Below are 15,350 nucleotides of genomic sequence, written 5' to 3' on the forward strand. Positions count from 1 at the left end.
ATTTCTATATATTCAACACCCTAGCCTAGCAAGTTAATCACTAATTCATACTCATAAAACTTGCAATGACAACTGTGATCGAAACCTGCCGTATTCCGCCGTCACAAGGCGCCGCCGCCGAGCTGTTCCTGCCGCTCTCTTTCTACGACATGACTTGGCTGCATTTCAATCACATCCGCCGCCTCGTCTTCTACAACCACCCATGTTCAGAAGCCGAATTCTCCAACACCATTGTTCCAAACCTCAAACACTCTCTCTCTCTAACTCTCAAACACTATCTCCCCGTCGCCGGAAATCTCCTCTACCCTTCCGACACCGACGCCGAGAAACCGGTTTTCCGGTACATCTCTGGCGACTCCGTCCCGCTCACGATCGCCGTTTCCGGCCTCGATTTCAACGAGCTCGTCGCGAATCACGCTAGAGAATCCGATCAGTTCTATGACCTCCTTCCTTGGACGCCGGCAATCTCTGAGGAAGAAAATTACAAAATTATCCCTCCCATCTCTCTGCAGGTGACTCTCTTTCCGGGCCGGGGAATCTGCTTAGGTTTGAACTATCACCATAGCCTCGGCGACGACAGATCAATCATCGGGTTCATAAAGGTAATTAGGGTTTAAGTCCCTGTAATTTTTTTTTCTTTTTTTTTAGTTTTAATTTTGTTGACAAATTAAGTAAGCTGTTAATGATGCAAATGAAAACCAAATTGTTAAAGATTGGAAAATAAGGAGAGACTGAATTTACAAATTAAGTGGCTCCAAAAGTTTGTTAGGAGAAATGAACTAGCTAGGGTTTAAGTCTCGCATACAGTTTTATTTTGTGTGTTGGGCGGAATAAAATAAGACAGCGAGACTATTATAGAGATAAAAAAAAAATTGTTTTTATTTTTAGCGTTGAGTCATCTCAGTTGGGACAAACTAACGTTTTTTTCCTGCATTGGCCCTAAGGCATGGGCTGTGATCTACAAATCAGGCAATGATGAGGCTGTTTGTTTCTAGAAACGAAGAATCTCTACCGGTTTTCCAGAGACCAATTTACAAAGATTCTAGTAGAGTTGACGGAATATATTGGGAAGCAATGAAGAAACGTCCGTTAAAGCCACCGGCGACGCATCCATTGCCGACCAATAGAGTGAGAGCTTCGTTCATCCTCCGCCAATCCCACATAAAATCACTCAAGAATCGGATCTTCTCTGCGAGGCCAAACATAGACCGAGTCTCCACTTTTGTGGTTACGGCGGCCTATGTCTGGGCCACCTTGGCGAAATCCTTAGGCCCCGCTGGACATGAAGATGAGGTGTTCTATATTGCGGCCGACGGAACCGGACGGAGGAACGCGCTGTTTGATCCACCAGTGCCGGTGAATTACTTCGGCAATTGCTTAGGTGGCGGGAGGGTGAGAATCGAGCATCGGAAGTTGGCGGCGGAGGATGGATTTGTTGTGGCGGCGGAGGCTATTGTTGATGAGATAAAGACCAAAATCTATGACGGAGATGAGTTTCTTAAGAGCCCAGAGAATCTGTTGACGGAGATGCCGAAATATAAGGGCATGAGGGGTTTGGCGATGACTGGCTCCCCCAAGTTCGATTTCACCGAGGCGGATTTCGGATGGGGGGAGGCGGAGAAGGTGGAGGTTCTGTCGTTGGACGAGGGATATTCGATGTCTTTGTCTAACTCCGGCGACGGCAATTTGGTCGTCGGTATGTCTTTGACCAAGGAGGAGATGGAGGATTTTGCTTCTATGTTTGCATCTGGTCTCTATATGTGATGATTGTCGAGGACAAATAAATTAGATCGATGTTGTTTTTGCTTAATTTTGATTATCGTTAAATATAAGTATTTTATAATGAAAAAATCTTACTTATAAAATACAAATGTATCATCAAATAAGATTTGAAAAATGCAATATAAAGGATAGTATCATCAAATAAGATTTGAAAAATGCAATATAAAGGATATTGAATCGTTAGAATAAAACTAGATAATTTCATTTACGTATATTTTCCAATTTATGTCTCGTTAGAATAAAACTTCAAATCTTATTTATGACTATTTGTTTATCTAAAATTCCCATAAAAAACTACAAATCTTATTTATGACTATTAGTTTATCTAAAATTCCCATAAAAAAAATTAACATACGTTGAATCATTTTAAAGAAAATACAAATTTCATTTATGACTATTTGTTAACAAGAAAAGAGGTACATGTAATATTGACTACTTTATGAAGTCAATTTCTATATATATATTGTGAAGATGCGAACAATGAGTATAAAACACCATAGTGTGATCACTTGATACTCCAAACACCCGCAATGACAACCGTGATCGAAACCTGCCGTATTCCGCCGCCACAAGGCGTCGCCGCCGAGCTGTTCCTCCCCCTCTCCTTCTTCGACATGTCTTATCTTGATTCCAATCCGATGTACGTCCTCAACTTGTACAATCATCCATGTTCCGAAGCTGAATTCTCCAACACCATTGTTCCGAACCTCAAACACTCTCTCTCTCTCACTCTCCAACACTATCTCCCCGTCGCCGGAAATCTCCTCTACCCTCTCCACACCGACACCGACGCCTCAAAGCCCGTTCTCCGCTACATCTCCGGCGACACAGTAGCGCTCACTATTGCCATCTCCAGCCTTGACTTCAACGATCTCGTCGCGAATCACGCTAGAGAAGCGGACCAATTCTACGACCTCGTGCAGCCGCGGGCGCCGCTGGCTGAGGAAGAGAATTACAAAATTGCCCCTGTGATCTCACTCCAGGCGACTCTCTTTCCCGGCCGCGGAATCTGCATCGGTGTGAACTTCCACCACAGCCTCTGCGACTGGAGATCCATCGTCGGATTCGTCAAGGCGTGGGCCATGGTCAACAAATCCGGCGACGACGAGGCTTTGGGCGAATCTCCGCCGGTTTTTGAGAAACCGGACTCGGAAGCTTCAAGAAGAGTCCATGGAATATTCTGGAATGCAATGAAGAAGATTCCTTTCAAGACGGTGGTGCCTCTCCCACGGCCGACTAACAAAGTGAGAGCTTCATTCATCCTCCGCCAATTCGACATAAAAAACCTCAAGCATCGGTTCTTATCAGCGAGGCCGAGCCTAGACCGAGTCTCCACTTTCACGGTTGCGGCAGGGTACATCTGGACCACGCTGGTGAAGTCCCACGGCAGCAGCGCGGAAGATAAACACGAGGTGTTCTATTTTCCGGCTGATGCGAGAGGGCGGCAGAACGCGCTGTTCGATCCGCCGGTTCCGGTGAATTACTTCGGGAATTGCTTGGGTGGTGGGTTGGTGAAATTGGAGCAACGGAAACTGGCGGGGAATGATGGATTTGTGGTGGCGGCGGAGGCGATTGGTGATGTGATCAAAGCTAAAATCTACGACGGAGATGAGTTTCTTAAAAGGCCGGAAGATCGGCTGGGGAAGATAGATGAGAGCGTGGTCGGAGTTTTGGCGGTGTATGGTTCGATCAAGTTTGAATGTAAGGAGGCGGATTTCGGATGGGGGGTGGCAAGGAAGGTGGAGATGCTGTCGTTGGACCGAGAGGTGTTGATTGGGATGTTGATGAGTAACTCCGGCGACGGTGGTTTGGTTATCGATTTGTCGCTGCCCAAGGAGAGGATGGAGTCTTTTGCTTCTATATTTCAAGATGGCCTAACGGTGTTAGAGAAAATAATGGATGTAATCCACAAAACCTAAGGGTTACAAATAGTGCAAGTTATCCTTTCAAGCAAAAAAATGTCAGGCCTTCGTTAATGATAAGTTACTACTACTATACTCCGTTCGTTCCATAATAATGGAAACGTTTCTTTTCGGCACAGAGATTAAGAAAAATTGCATTAGGTGAGTTAAGTAAAATGGAGAATAAAGTGGAAAATAAAAAAGGTGGAGAGATTAAGAGAGAAAAAAATAAGAGAGAGTAAAATAGGTTTGCAAAAATGTGTTGACTTTTACTAAAAAGAGAAATGACTGTACTATTATAGAACGTACCAAAATGGCAAAATGACTCTATTACTATGGAATGGATAGTAATAGAGGGAGTACAATTTAACTTGAGACGACACAATAACAACCAAATCATGATATTATACAATTAAAATTTATTATAATATGATTAGAACTTTATCATGATTTAAATTTAAATAATATATTAAAGTATAATACTTTTTAATAAATAAAAATAATAAAAGTAATTATTTTATTTATTAACGGATAATCCATACCTGACTCTAACCCGATCCGACCCTACCGAAAATCATCAGGTTCTTATTGGGTCGACCCTATAAGGACCCGAAACCAAAATGTGAATGTTCATGTCTAATTAACTTCATGTGTGTTCGTCTCGTATAAAAAATAATCACCTCTAACAAAACCTACTCCATTTGTCTTTATGTAAGATGCCACTTTCTTAAACACTTTAAAATTAGCATTCATAAAATCTTGTACCGTCCCAAGAAGGAGTCATCTTCTTTGGAGCGGAGGAAGTATGAGTAGTGGAATGTATGGTCTACTAAAAATATTAAAAATGAAGTAAGACAATTAACAAAGGACAAACCAAAATGTGAAATGTAATTCCTACTTCCATTCTATACATTGCTTGGTATAATGAGATGAATGAGGGGTTTGATGAAAATGAGAAATCCAAAGAAGTTCACATTTCATTCATATCTTCGTTCCATTGAACCTACAATCCATTCTATTTGTATTCTTGTTTGGGATGTCTAACCTAAAGTGAGTAATTTATTTTAAGCAAAAAACAACATTTTTCCTTTTTTCAACTTTATTTTCTTCTCACTTTTCTACTTTACTCTTTTTCAACTTCAATTAATTTAAAGATAACTTTCTTATTCCATCTGTTTTCAAAAAAAAATGAAATTATTTCATTTTTGGTCTGTTCAAAATAGAAACTTCGCATATATGAAATGGATCTAACAATCTACTAACACTAATTCCACTGCTTTTTTTGTTCGTCTCTCTTACTTTACCTATTTTTACTCTTTTCCGCTCTTACTTTAGCAACTTTGTATTAAAACTCATACCATTTTCAACTTTTGTATTTTTAAGAAACGAAGGAAGTAATTTATTTGTTCCAAAAGAAACGTATCACTTATCGTGAGATCACAGGGGAAATATAACGAAATAGCATATTACTCTATTAGCTAGCATTAATAAGATGTTAACAAACGTAAAACCATCCTACCCGTCCAGAAAATCATCCAAAATTTAACATGTTTGACCTGTCACACATTTAAAAATATATTATGAAAAGTGAGTTAGAAAAATTTACTAAAAATAATACAAATAAAATATGACAAATTTTATTGGATAGATAAAAATGGAATCCAAGCGACAATTTTCTAGTATAGAAGGAGTATAATTGTATATATGACTTACCAATTCAGTCTATTATTTGGGTCGTAAAAAATGGACAAGACTATTTACTTGGACATGCAGTAATATTTTGTAATGGATTCAATTTCTATATATTGAAAAGGAGTGGTAATGCAAAACAAAAAGAAAAAGAAAAGGAGTAGTAAAATTACCCTATAAAACACCATATCTAGTTGTTCGCTTCATACTCAAAAACCCTGCAATGACAACTGTGATCGAAAACTGCCGTATTCCGCCGCCACAAGGCGTCGCCGCCGAGCTGTTCCTGCAGCTCTCCTTCTTCGACATGACTTGGCTGCATTTCAATACGACCCGCCGCCTCATCTTCTACAACCATCCATGTTCCGAAGCTGAATTCTTCAACACCATTGTTCCGAACCTCAAACACTCTCTCTCTTTAACTCTCAAACACTTTCTCCCCCTCGCCGGAAATCTCCTCTACCCTTCCGAACCTGACACCGAGAAACCTGTTTTCCGATACATCTCTGGCGACTCCGTCTCCCTCACGGTCGCTGTATCCTGTCTCGATTTTGAAGAGCTTGTAGCGAATCACGCTAGAGAATCGGATCAATTCTATGACCTCCTTCCGCGGACGCCGAAAATGGCCGAGGAAGAAGATTACCAAATTGTCCCTCTGATCACTCTGCAGGTGACTCTCTTTCCCGGCCGAGGAATCTGCGTTGGTTTGAGCAATCACCATAGCCTTAGCGACGGGAGATCAATCTTAGGATTCATGAAGGTAATGGCTTAAGTATTTTTTTATTTGTTAATTTTGTCCACATTATCTGAAATTATTTTTAACCCTTATTAATGATTTTACTAATTCTAAAATATAATGAAAAGTGTTATTGGTATGACTTTTAGTATTTTAATGGGGGTTAAGATTATATATATCTCATGATTCAATTTGTATTACGTTTGGTTCATGAGATTCAATCTCGTGACTTAATTTTAGATGGATAGTCATGATGCATAGTCAATCCCTTCCTACTAAATAATTTAGCAACTCAATCTTAAATTCTCTCCGTCCCCGATTAAGAGTCACACTTTGACCGGACACGAGTTTTAAGAAATGTAAAGAAAAGTTGGTTGAAAAGTTAGTGGAATGTGAGACCCATTTTTTTATATTGATTTTATAATAAAATGTGAGTGAATTGAGTTAGTGGAATGTGAGACCTAATTACTATTTATGGTAAAAATGAAGTATGACTCTTAATTGGGGATGGACCGAACTGAAAAAGTGTGACTCTTAATCGGGGACGGAGGGAGTACTATCTTACTACTATTTTCTTTAGAAAATCGAACAACACCTAATTAAAATAAATCTATTCAACTATAAGAAAATATCCTTAATCATGAAGTTCTTACTAACATTTTTTTTTCGTGAAGGCGTGGGCTATGATCAACAAATCCGGAGATGATGACGTGTTTGTTTCTAGAAACGGTGAATCTCTGCCGTTTTTCAAGAGACCAATTTGCAAGGATTCTAGTAGACTTGATGGAATATTCTGGGATGTGATGAAGAAGATTCCTTTCCAGCCGGCGGTGACGCATCCATTGCCGACCAATAGAGTGAGAGCTTCATTCATCCTCCGCCAATCCGACATAAAAATGCTCAAGAATCTGATCTTCTCGGCGAGGCCAAACATAGATCGAGTCTCCACTTTTGTGGTTGCGGCCGCCTATGTCTGGACCACCTTGGCGAAATCCTTGGGTCCCGCTGGAGATAAAGATGAGGTTTTCATCTTTGGGGCCGACGCCAGGGGGCGGCGGAACGCGCTGTTCGATCCACCAGTGCCGGTGAATTACTTCGGCAATTGCTTAGGTGGCAGGGTGGTGAGAGTCGAGCATCGGAAGTTGGCGGCGGAGGATGGATTTGTTGCGGCGGCAGAGGCTATTGGTGATGAGATGAAGGCAAAAATATACGACGGGGATGAGTTTCTGAAAAGCCCGGAGAATCTGTTGACGGAGATGGCGAAATATAAGGATATGAGGGCTTTGGGGATAACTGGTTCCCCAAAGTTGGATTTCACGGAGGCAGATTTTGGATGGGGGGAGGCGGAGAAGGTGGAGTTTCTGTCGTTGGATGGTACGGGATATTTGATGTCGTTGTTTAACTCGCGCGACGGGGATTTGGCCGTCGGTATGTCGTTGGCCAAGGAGGAGATGGAGGCTTTTGCTTCTATGTTTGCAATTGGTCTCTCTATGTGATAAAGGGTTTAGGTTTGCAGCTTTGATTTGATTTTCCATAACAACATTTAAGTTGATTTATTGCAGAACAATGGGGTATAACTGTATCTCTAAAATTATGTTTTAGATTAATTTTTCAACGTATATTGTTGCTCGGGTCCTTAATCGATGTACCTCCGATCTCCATGTTCTAGACGTAGGTTCGAAATTCTTTAAGAGCAATATCGTAGTAAGGTTTCTTCATTCTATTTAAATTATTTTATCAGTATTCTGAAATAATCCCTCCATCCCACAAGAATATGCATTCTTTCATTTTTAGTACGTTTCTCAAGAATATGCACTTTCTAATTTTGGAAAATATTTTCTTTCTAATGAGGTGGGACCCATTTTCCACTAACAATACTTTAATTACTTGTTTTCTCAACTTTTCTTTTACTTTGCCAATTTTACATTAAAACTCGTTTCGGACCTAAAGTATATATTCTTTTTGACGGAAGAAGTATATAAGAGCATCCACAATAGCGGCTAGCCCACCAGCTAGCCGATTCGCGTCGCTAGCCGAACTATTGTAATCGGCCAGCGCCGAATCGGCGAAAAAATCGGCGTGGGCTAGCCGATTTGAGGGCGCTGACCGCCATTGTGGCGTGCCAATCGGCCAGCGCCAATTTTCGTTTTTTTTTTTAAATTTTTGAAAACCTATATATACGCTATATTAGTTTCATTTTCATTTGCACCACTTGTTTTAACGAGTTTTCTCTCTTTCTAAATTTCTATACAAGAGCAACATCGAGCGATGGACCACAACAACGAGTCCAGTCCGGCGACGAGCGGATCTCGGACTCCCACGGTACCGTGGGATCTGGATGGGGCCAGATGGCCGGGCAAATGGGCTCAGGGTTTAACGTCCCTTGGCAACGGTTGATGGGGATGATGGCTGGAGCGCGGGGGGGAAACGGGGGGGATGCCGGGCGGGGTGCAGGCCAGCGGCGGGTAGGTAACGCCGGGGTGGGGAGGTATACCCCAGATGCAGCAGTAGATGATGGGGATGATGCCGGTATGGCAGGGAGGTATGCATCCCGGGATGTAGGGTCACCGAGGGGGGACACGGTCTATCGTCCCTCTCTTGATTTTTTGACGACTTCGCCTCACACGTCGACCCAAGTGAAGACGCAGTTCACTGGCGATGATCTTTTGTCATTGCATGAGATGAGGATCGATCTCGGGGACCTGAACACTCCCATTCCAGCGGGTCGGGCCGCGCCGAAGAAGAAGAAGGCCAAGGGGAAGGGCAAGGTGGTCGGCGAGTCGTCGCAGCCCGCTGTTCACGACACCCCCACGCGGAGGAAGTGGACGGAGGATGAGTACGCCGGCGTGGCCAAGGCGTGGTTGTCGGTTTGCGATGATCCGCCGGTTGCGAACAACCAGGCGGGTCCTCAACATGTGGGCGAAGATTGGAGCAGCCTACAGGAGGAACTGCATGCACGGAAAGGACTACAGCGAGGAGGAGTGTCGGAAGGGGTGGGAACGGATCGGGGCCGCGGTCGGCCGATTTTCGGGGTTGTACGCCAACGCCCTCCGCCCGGTGACTAGTGGTCGGAATGAGGAGGACGCCCGGAGGGTAGCGGAGAGTCGGTTCCCCTTGCCGGGGAAGTATAAGGAGTTCACCTTCCCCGGGAATGCTATGTGTTGGCCGAAGGACTCCGAGAAGTTCCGGGCGGGGTGCGACGCCGAGTGGCCGAAGAAGCGGAGGTTGAACTATTCCGACGACTACAGCAACAGCAGCGGCGGATCCCACGACCTCCCCCGGATGCTGAGGAGTTTCCGTCCCCTCCATCCTCTACTCGTCGCCCTCGCCCGGTTGGCCAAAAGCGGGCGCAACGGGAAGCGAGGGGAGGATCACCCCTATCGCCACAAGAGGTCATCTCGGCACCTTATTCTCGCGTGCAAAGACGGAGGAACGGATGTACAAGGTCTTCCAAGAGTGGAAGGCCGCAACTGACCCCACGGAGAAGAGGTTTCTCCACTCAATGCTCGAGAACATGCGGGTGGATTTGGATGCCTCGAGGGCACTGGTGGGGGGTTCAGAGGCTGCCTCGGATACCCCGGGTGGCGGCGGCGGGGAGGACGGCGGCGGCGACGACGAGTGTATTTTTTTTTATCTATGTACCTTTTTTTTAATGAAATGAATGAATTTTCCCGTATATGTCTCGTAAATTTAATTCCGTAATTTAATCGTAAATTTAATTCCTTAAATGTAGTTGTTTTGAATTATTTTTATTGCGGCTGGCCTATGACTAGCCTATTTGAGTAAAATGCTAATGTGGCAGGTGGATTTTTAGAGCTGCTGTCGTGGCAGAGAGAGAGAGTGGCTGGCTTATGGCTGACCTATTCTTATTGTGGATGCTCTAAAAGTAGAATCTACGTAACATTAATTTTTTTCAATTCACTTTCTACGACAATGATACTTATAAAATTTGAGCATGGTGAAAACATTACACATATTAGAGAACGAAGGGAATAGTCACTAGTCTTGATAGCTTAATATGAAAGATTTTAATTAACAATATTAACAACTCGCCTATTAACTCCAAGAACTCGTTTATTAAATATTTCGAAAAGAAATATGAATCACTTATCAAGCGACAAAGGAAAGTACTAAGTTCATCTTTTACATAAATACTCAAGGGCTATATTTTGAAAAATACTACCTCTGTCCCTGAAAATTTGATACATATTACCATTTCGGGCCGTCCCTGAAAATTTGATACACTTCACTTTTACCATTTTTGGCAGTGGACCCCATATTCCACTAACTCATTCCTACTCACATTTTATTATAAAACTAATACTTTAAAAGTAGGATCCACATCCCACCAACTTTTTCAACTCATTTTTCATTACATTTCTTAAAATCCGTGTCGGGTCAAAGTGTAGCAAATTTTGGGGGACGGAGGTAGTAACATCTTAAATAAAAGGGACTGAAGGAAGGAATAGGTAATTGTAGACTACATGTCTACAACCTTGATTCTCCATATATTTTTCCTCGCGATATTAGGCCATCTTGAAATATAGACGCAAAAGACTCCATCCTCTCCTTGGGCAGCGACATATCGATGACCAAACCGCCGTCGCCGGAGTTACTCATCAACATCCCATATTTATCTTCATCCAACGACAGAATCATCATCTTCCTCGCCACCCCCCACCCGAAATCCGCCTCCTTAAACTCAAACTTTGGCGAACCATACACCACCAAAACCCCGAAAACCTTCTCACGCCTCTCCATCTTCCCCAGCCGATTTTCCGGACTCTTAAGCAACTCATCTCCGTCGAGAATCTTCGCCTTGATCACATCCCCAATCGCCTCCGCGGCCACCACAAATCCATCCTCCCCCGCCACCTTCCGCTGCTCCATCTTCACCAACCCACCACCCAAGCAATTCCCGAAGTAATTCACCGGAACCGGCGGATCGAACATCGCGTTCCGCCGCCCCCTTGCGTCAGCCGGAATGTAGAGCACCTCCTCTTCCCCTTCCGCGCTGCTGCCGTGAGACTTCACTAGTGCAGTCCAAACATACGCCGCAGCTACCATTAAAGTGGAGACCCGATCCAGGCCCGGCCTCGCCGTTAAGATCCGATTCTTCAGCTTCCTTATGTCGGATTGGCGGAGGACGAACGAGGCTCTCACTCTATTAGTAGGCTGTGGAAGCGACGCTGCAGGCTCGAAAGGAATCTTCTTCATTTCATTCCAGAACATTCCATTGACTCTTCTAGAACCTTCCGTATCCGGTTTCTCAAAAACCGGCCCGGTTTTCGTCGCGAAAACCTCATCACCGCCGGATTTATTGATCGCAGCCCACGCCTTCATGAATCCGACGGTGGATCTCCAGTCGCAGAGGGTGTGCTGGAAGTTCACGCCGATGCAGATTCCGCGGCCGGGGAAGAGAGTCGCCTGGAATGAAAACACAGGGGCAATTTTGTAATTTTCTTCTTCAATCAGCGGGACGGGCGGCGGGACGAGGTCGTAGAATTGGTCGGCTTCTCTCGCGTGATTCGCGACGAGCTCGTCGAAATCGAGGCCGGAGACGGCGACCGTGAGGGCTACGGTGTCGCCGGAGATGTAGCGGAGGACGGGCTTTGAGGCGGCGGTGTCGAGAGGGAAGAGGATGTTTCCGGCGACGGGGAGGTAGTGTTTGAGGACTAAAGAGAGAGAGTGTTTGAGCTTCGGAACAATGGTGTTGAGGAATTCAGCTTCGGAACATGTGTGATTGTAGAAGTTGAGGACGTATATCGGAACGGTGTGCAGCCAAGACATGTCGAAGAAGGAGAGCGGGAGGAGGAGCTCGGCGGCGACGCCTTGAGGCGGCGGAATACGGCAGGTTTCGATTACGGTTGTCATGGCGGTGTTTGGAGTAAGAGTGATGATACTACTAAGGGGTATTTAAGGAATTTTTTCTCGAATGAGAGTGTCTTTGTTAGCATCGAATTGAAAGATTCTTATCTCTACATTTATCTTTAACAAAATTTTTGTTGGCATTAAAGTTTTAACTAAGGTAAATGGAATAAGTAAGTGGAATATCAGTCGTGGTATAATGTGGGGTCTACTTACTATTTATGGTAAAAATAAAATAAAATTCTTATTTTGGAACGGATCGAAATGGGAAACGAAAATCTTATTGTGGGACGAAGGGAGTAGTCATAAACGAAATTTTTACTAGACAGATAGGATGGATTTTTGTATTTCTTAATGTATACTCCATCCGTTTCAAGGTAGTTGAACCGTATTTCATTTTGGGTTGCCCTAAGATAATTTTAGTCCGTCCCGTAATAATATGCACTTTCTTTAGGGACGAATGGAGTATATGATTACACTTATTAAAAAGTCAAAATATTTTTGTGGAACGAATCAGAATTTGACTAAATTTAATAATTTAAATGACTCAATTGCAAAATCAAACAAAAATGTGATTGAATTGATAGATTCTGAATGACTTTTGGGATTAGTAGATTGGGAAATGGTCACAAATGAAATTTGCAGTTTTATTAGATTAGTATAGTCATAAATGAAATTTACAGTTGTATTCTAACGATACATGGTTTTTGTTGGGATAATTAGATTGGTATATAGTCATAAATGAAATTTGCAGTTTTATTCCAACGACACATATTTTATGTTGTACTCCCTCTTTACCAATAACATATTTTTCTTTTTAGGCAATTCTAAATAAGATTATTAAAATTTTATATTTTGAAATATTAAAATAACTTTATCTCTTCAATTATTATATAACAATTATTATATATAATCACTTTTTTCTCTCTTCAATTAAATGATACAACCATCTTTTTCTCTTCATTTAAAACTTATATATACTCACATTTTTACACTGCAATTAAACAAATTAACTAACAAATTATAAAATCTCTTGTCAACCGAGAAATGTGTCATATTAGCCGAGTCAGATGGAGTATTTCTTAAAATCTTACTACCTTCGTCCCATCAAGATGTTTACTTTTCCCTTTTAGTTTGTCACATTTAAGATGTCCACTTTCTATATTTGGAAATAAATACTCTATCTATCTCAAGTTACTTAAGTTGTATTTCATTTTAGGTTGTCCCAAATTACTTGAGCCATTTATCTTTTTGGCTAAAAACAAAACATTTAATCACACCTACTTTATTCTTTCTTTTACTATTTTATTCTCTCCTCTCTCTTTCTTTATTTTCTCATCTACTTTATTTTACTTTATTTAACTCACTAAACATAACTTTCTTAAATATCATGCCGAAAAGAAACGCCTCAAGTAACATGGGACGAAGGAAGTATTTCTCTCCTCTCTCTTCATTAGAATATTCAATTACTACTTTTTTTCTCTTTACTTACTCCATCTAACAACTTTTCATAAAATCACGTGTCACTCAAAAATGAGGTTATCTTGAGTGGGACGGATGGAGTTTTTGTTAGTAAAAAAAAACAAAGTGAAACAATCAATAATGGATGAACCACATAAAAAAAATTATTCCCTCATTCTTACATTAAGGGCTCGTTTGATAAAAAGGATGGGATATGAGAAGATATGTAAAATAAGATAAGAAATACGGGCTTCATGTCAAGATATGCAAAGATATTATGTTTTTTCGTTGTTGTTTGATAGAACAGAAATTATCTAAATTTGTATAGTATATTAAATAACATGGTTTAACTTGACAAATTTGGAATGGTCCATATTGAGGAGGTAAGGAAATTAGGGTCAATTGTACAAGGAAATCCTCATTCACCTATAATCCTAATTTCATGCGTAGAAGAGATGTTATTTATGTCCATCACATGCTCATACATAGTCCGAGAACCATTATATTGCATGCTCATGAGATCCTTCGTAAGTTTTCCTGCAATAAACTTTATATGCAGTTATGAAGCAATCCTCAACGTTCTGCAAACATTCTTTTGCAATGTCAATCGTTGAGAAACTTTATCTGCAACGACCATTCTAATGAACTATAAACTTAGTCCTGTTATATTTTTCCCAAGCATTATGGGCAATCAACCAAACTACTTTGATCATAAGATCATTGACTCATCATTCAACAGTGTTAGGAAGTCCATTACATCAAGAGTGAACTCAAGTTTCTCTTTCCATTCAGAGAAGTTAGTTCCATTAAGTGCGGGAAAATTTGAGATAAACATACTAGTAGCAAAAAATATATGTTTTTACGTTATAAGAGCAATTAAGAAATGAATGCTCACATATAAAAGCTTAGAATAATAACACGAACATTAATTTGAAAACCCATATCATGAGGCAATTATGAAAACTCCTTTGGGTAGTCTTCATACAATTATAAAAATCATGCTTTTAATATTCATATCTTAGTTCAATAATTGAGTAATAATAAATTGGCGTTACCTTTGGGTAATCGGCACCAATTTAAATTATTAACTCCATAAGTGTTTATTATGTTGCAAAGACTATTTCCTTTGGGAATCTAGACCTTATAACAAACAAACTATTTAGATAATGAATAGCCACAAAAAGTATGATGATTAATTGCATACATAGATTTTCATATTAACTTGATTGTAAACTCTTCTCATTTTACCTCACTTTGGTGATTGTAAAATAAACATAATATAATCAAGAACATATAGAGATTAATTGCTTAAACAAATTATAATATGAGTTTGATTATAGACTCTCCTTATTTTGCTTCACTTTGGTGATTGCAAAATAAACATAATATAATCAAAATACATGTTAAAACGAGAATTGAATTATGTAATCATTCATTCCACCGTTCCGGTAGATTCATAATCATAAGACATTTAATTGAAATCTCAATTCATCAATGCACATATTCAAACTCAATTTACATAAAGTATATATACAATCAAAATACCCAAATCAATTCCATATATATAAATAGAATCAAACAATATATTTCAAAGTATAAACATACAGAATACACAACCTTTAATTGATAGAGTAATCAAACATTATAATTCACAATGAAATTATGTGAATCAAATCAAATATTCATACAGAAACAACTTTCTATCATGGAAAATAGCCGAATCAAAACATAAAAAAAAAATTCAACTAATATGCACATATAGAATTCATAAATACAATGCGATTTACCAGATTTTAAAGTCATAAGATGTTTGAACGTATTTTAGAAAATAAAACATTCGATTAATACATAAAGCATAGTTTGATAAGTTTCTGTGATTGCTCATGTATATTCATGAAATACTTAACGTACAA

General features: G+C 40.7%; 3 protein-coding genes and 1 pseudogene across 3 annotated transcripts; 3 read left to right on the plus strand and 1 right to left on the minus strand.

Annotated features, from left to right (window-relative positions):
* The first annotated feature begins 65 nt into the window (after positions 1–65).
* Positions 66–1,764, plus strand: LOC125188172 (annotated as a pseudogene).
* A 548-nt stretch (positions 1,765–2,312) lies between these two features.
* Positions 2,313–3,701, plus strand: LOC125188173 (malonyl-coenzyme:anthocyanin 5-O-glucoside-6'''-O-malonyltransferase-like). The gene has a single exon (XM_048084929.1). The coding sequence runs from the start codon at positions 2,313–2,315 to the stop codon at positions 3,699–3,701; it is 1,389 nt and encodes a 462-aa protein (XP_047940886.1).
* Positions 3,702–5,552: 1,851 nt separating this feature from the next.
* LOC125188174 (malonyl-coenzyme:anthocyanin 5-O-glucoside-6'''-O-malonyltransferase-like) lies at positions 5,553–7,604 on the plus strand. The gene is made up of 2 exons (XM_048084930.1): positions 5,553–6,132; positions 6,783–7,604. The coding sequence occupies exons 1-2, from the start codon at positions 5,596–5,598 to the stop codon at positions 7,602–7,604; spliced, it is 1,359 nt and encodes a 452-aa protein (XP_047940887.1). The 5' UTR covers positions 5,553–5,595.
* A 2,992-nt stretch (positions 7,605–10,596) lies between these two features.
* LOC125188175 (malonyl-coenzyme:anthocyanin 5-O-glucoside-6'''-O-malonyltransferase-like) lies at positions 10,597–11,982 on the minus strand. Its single transcript, XM_048084931.1, has one exon. It carries the CDS (start codon positions 11,980–11,982, stop codon positions 10,597–10,599), a length of 1,386 nt encoding a protein of 461 aa, XP_047940888.1.
* Between the last annotated feature and the right edge of the window lie 3,368 nt (positions 11,983–15,350).

Source organism: Salvia hispanica, chromosome 5, assembly GCF_023119035.1.
Source record: "Salvia hispanica cultivar TCC Black 2014 chromosome 5, UniMelb_Shisp_WGS_1.0, whole genome shotgun sequence".
NCBI lineage: Eukaryota > Viridiplantae > Streptophyta > Magnoliopsida > Lamiales > Lamiaceae > Salvia > Salvia hispanica.

Coding starts and splice junctions, on each gene's coding strand:
- LOC125188173 (XM_048084929.1), top strand. CDS start 2,313: ATGACAACCGTGATCGAAACCTGCCGTATTCCGCCGCCACAAGGCGTC.
- LOC125188174 (XM_048084930.1), top strand. CDS start 5,596: ATGACAACTGTGATCGAAAACTGCCGTATTCCGCCGCCACAAGGCGTC. Junction 6,133..6,782: donor CAATCTTAGGATTCATGAAG/GTAATGGCTTAA, acceptor TTTTTCGTGAAG/GCGTGGGCTATGATCAACAA.
- LOC125188175 (XM_048084931.1), bottom strand. CDS start 11,982: ATGACAACCGTAATCGAAACCTGCCGTATTCCGCCGCCTCAAGGCGTC.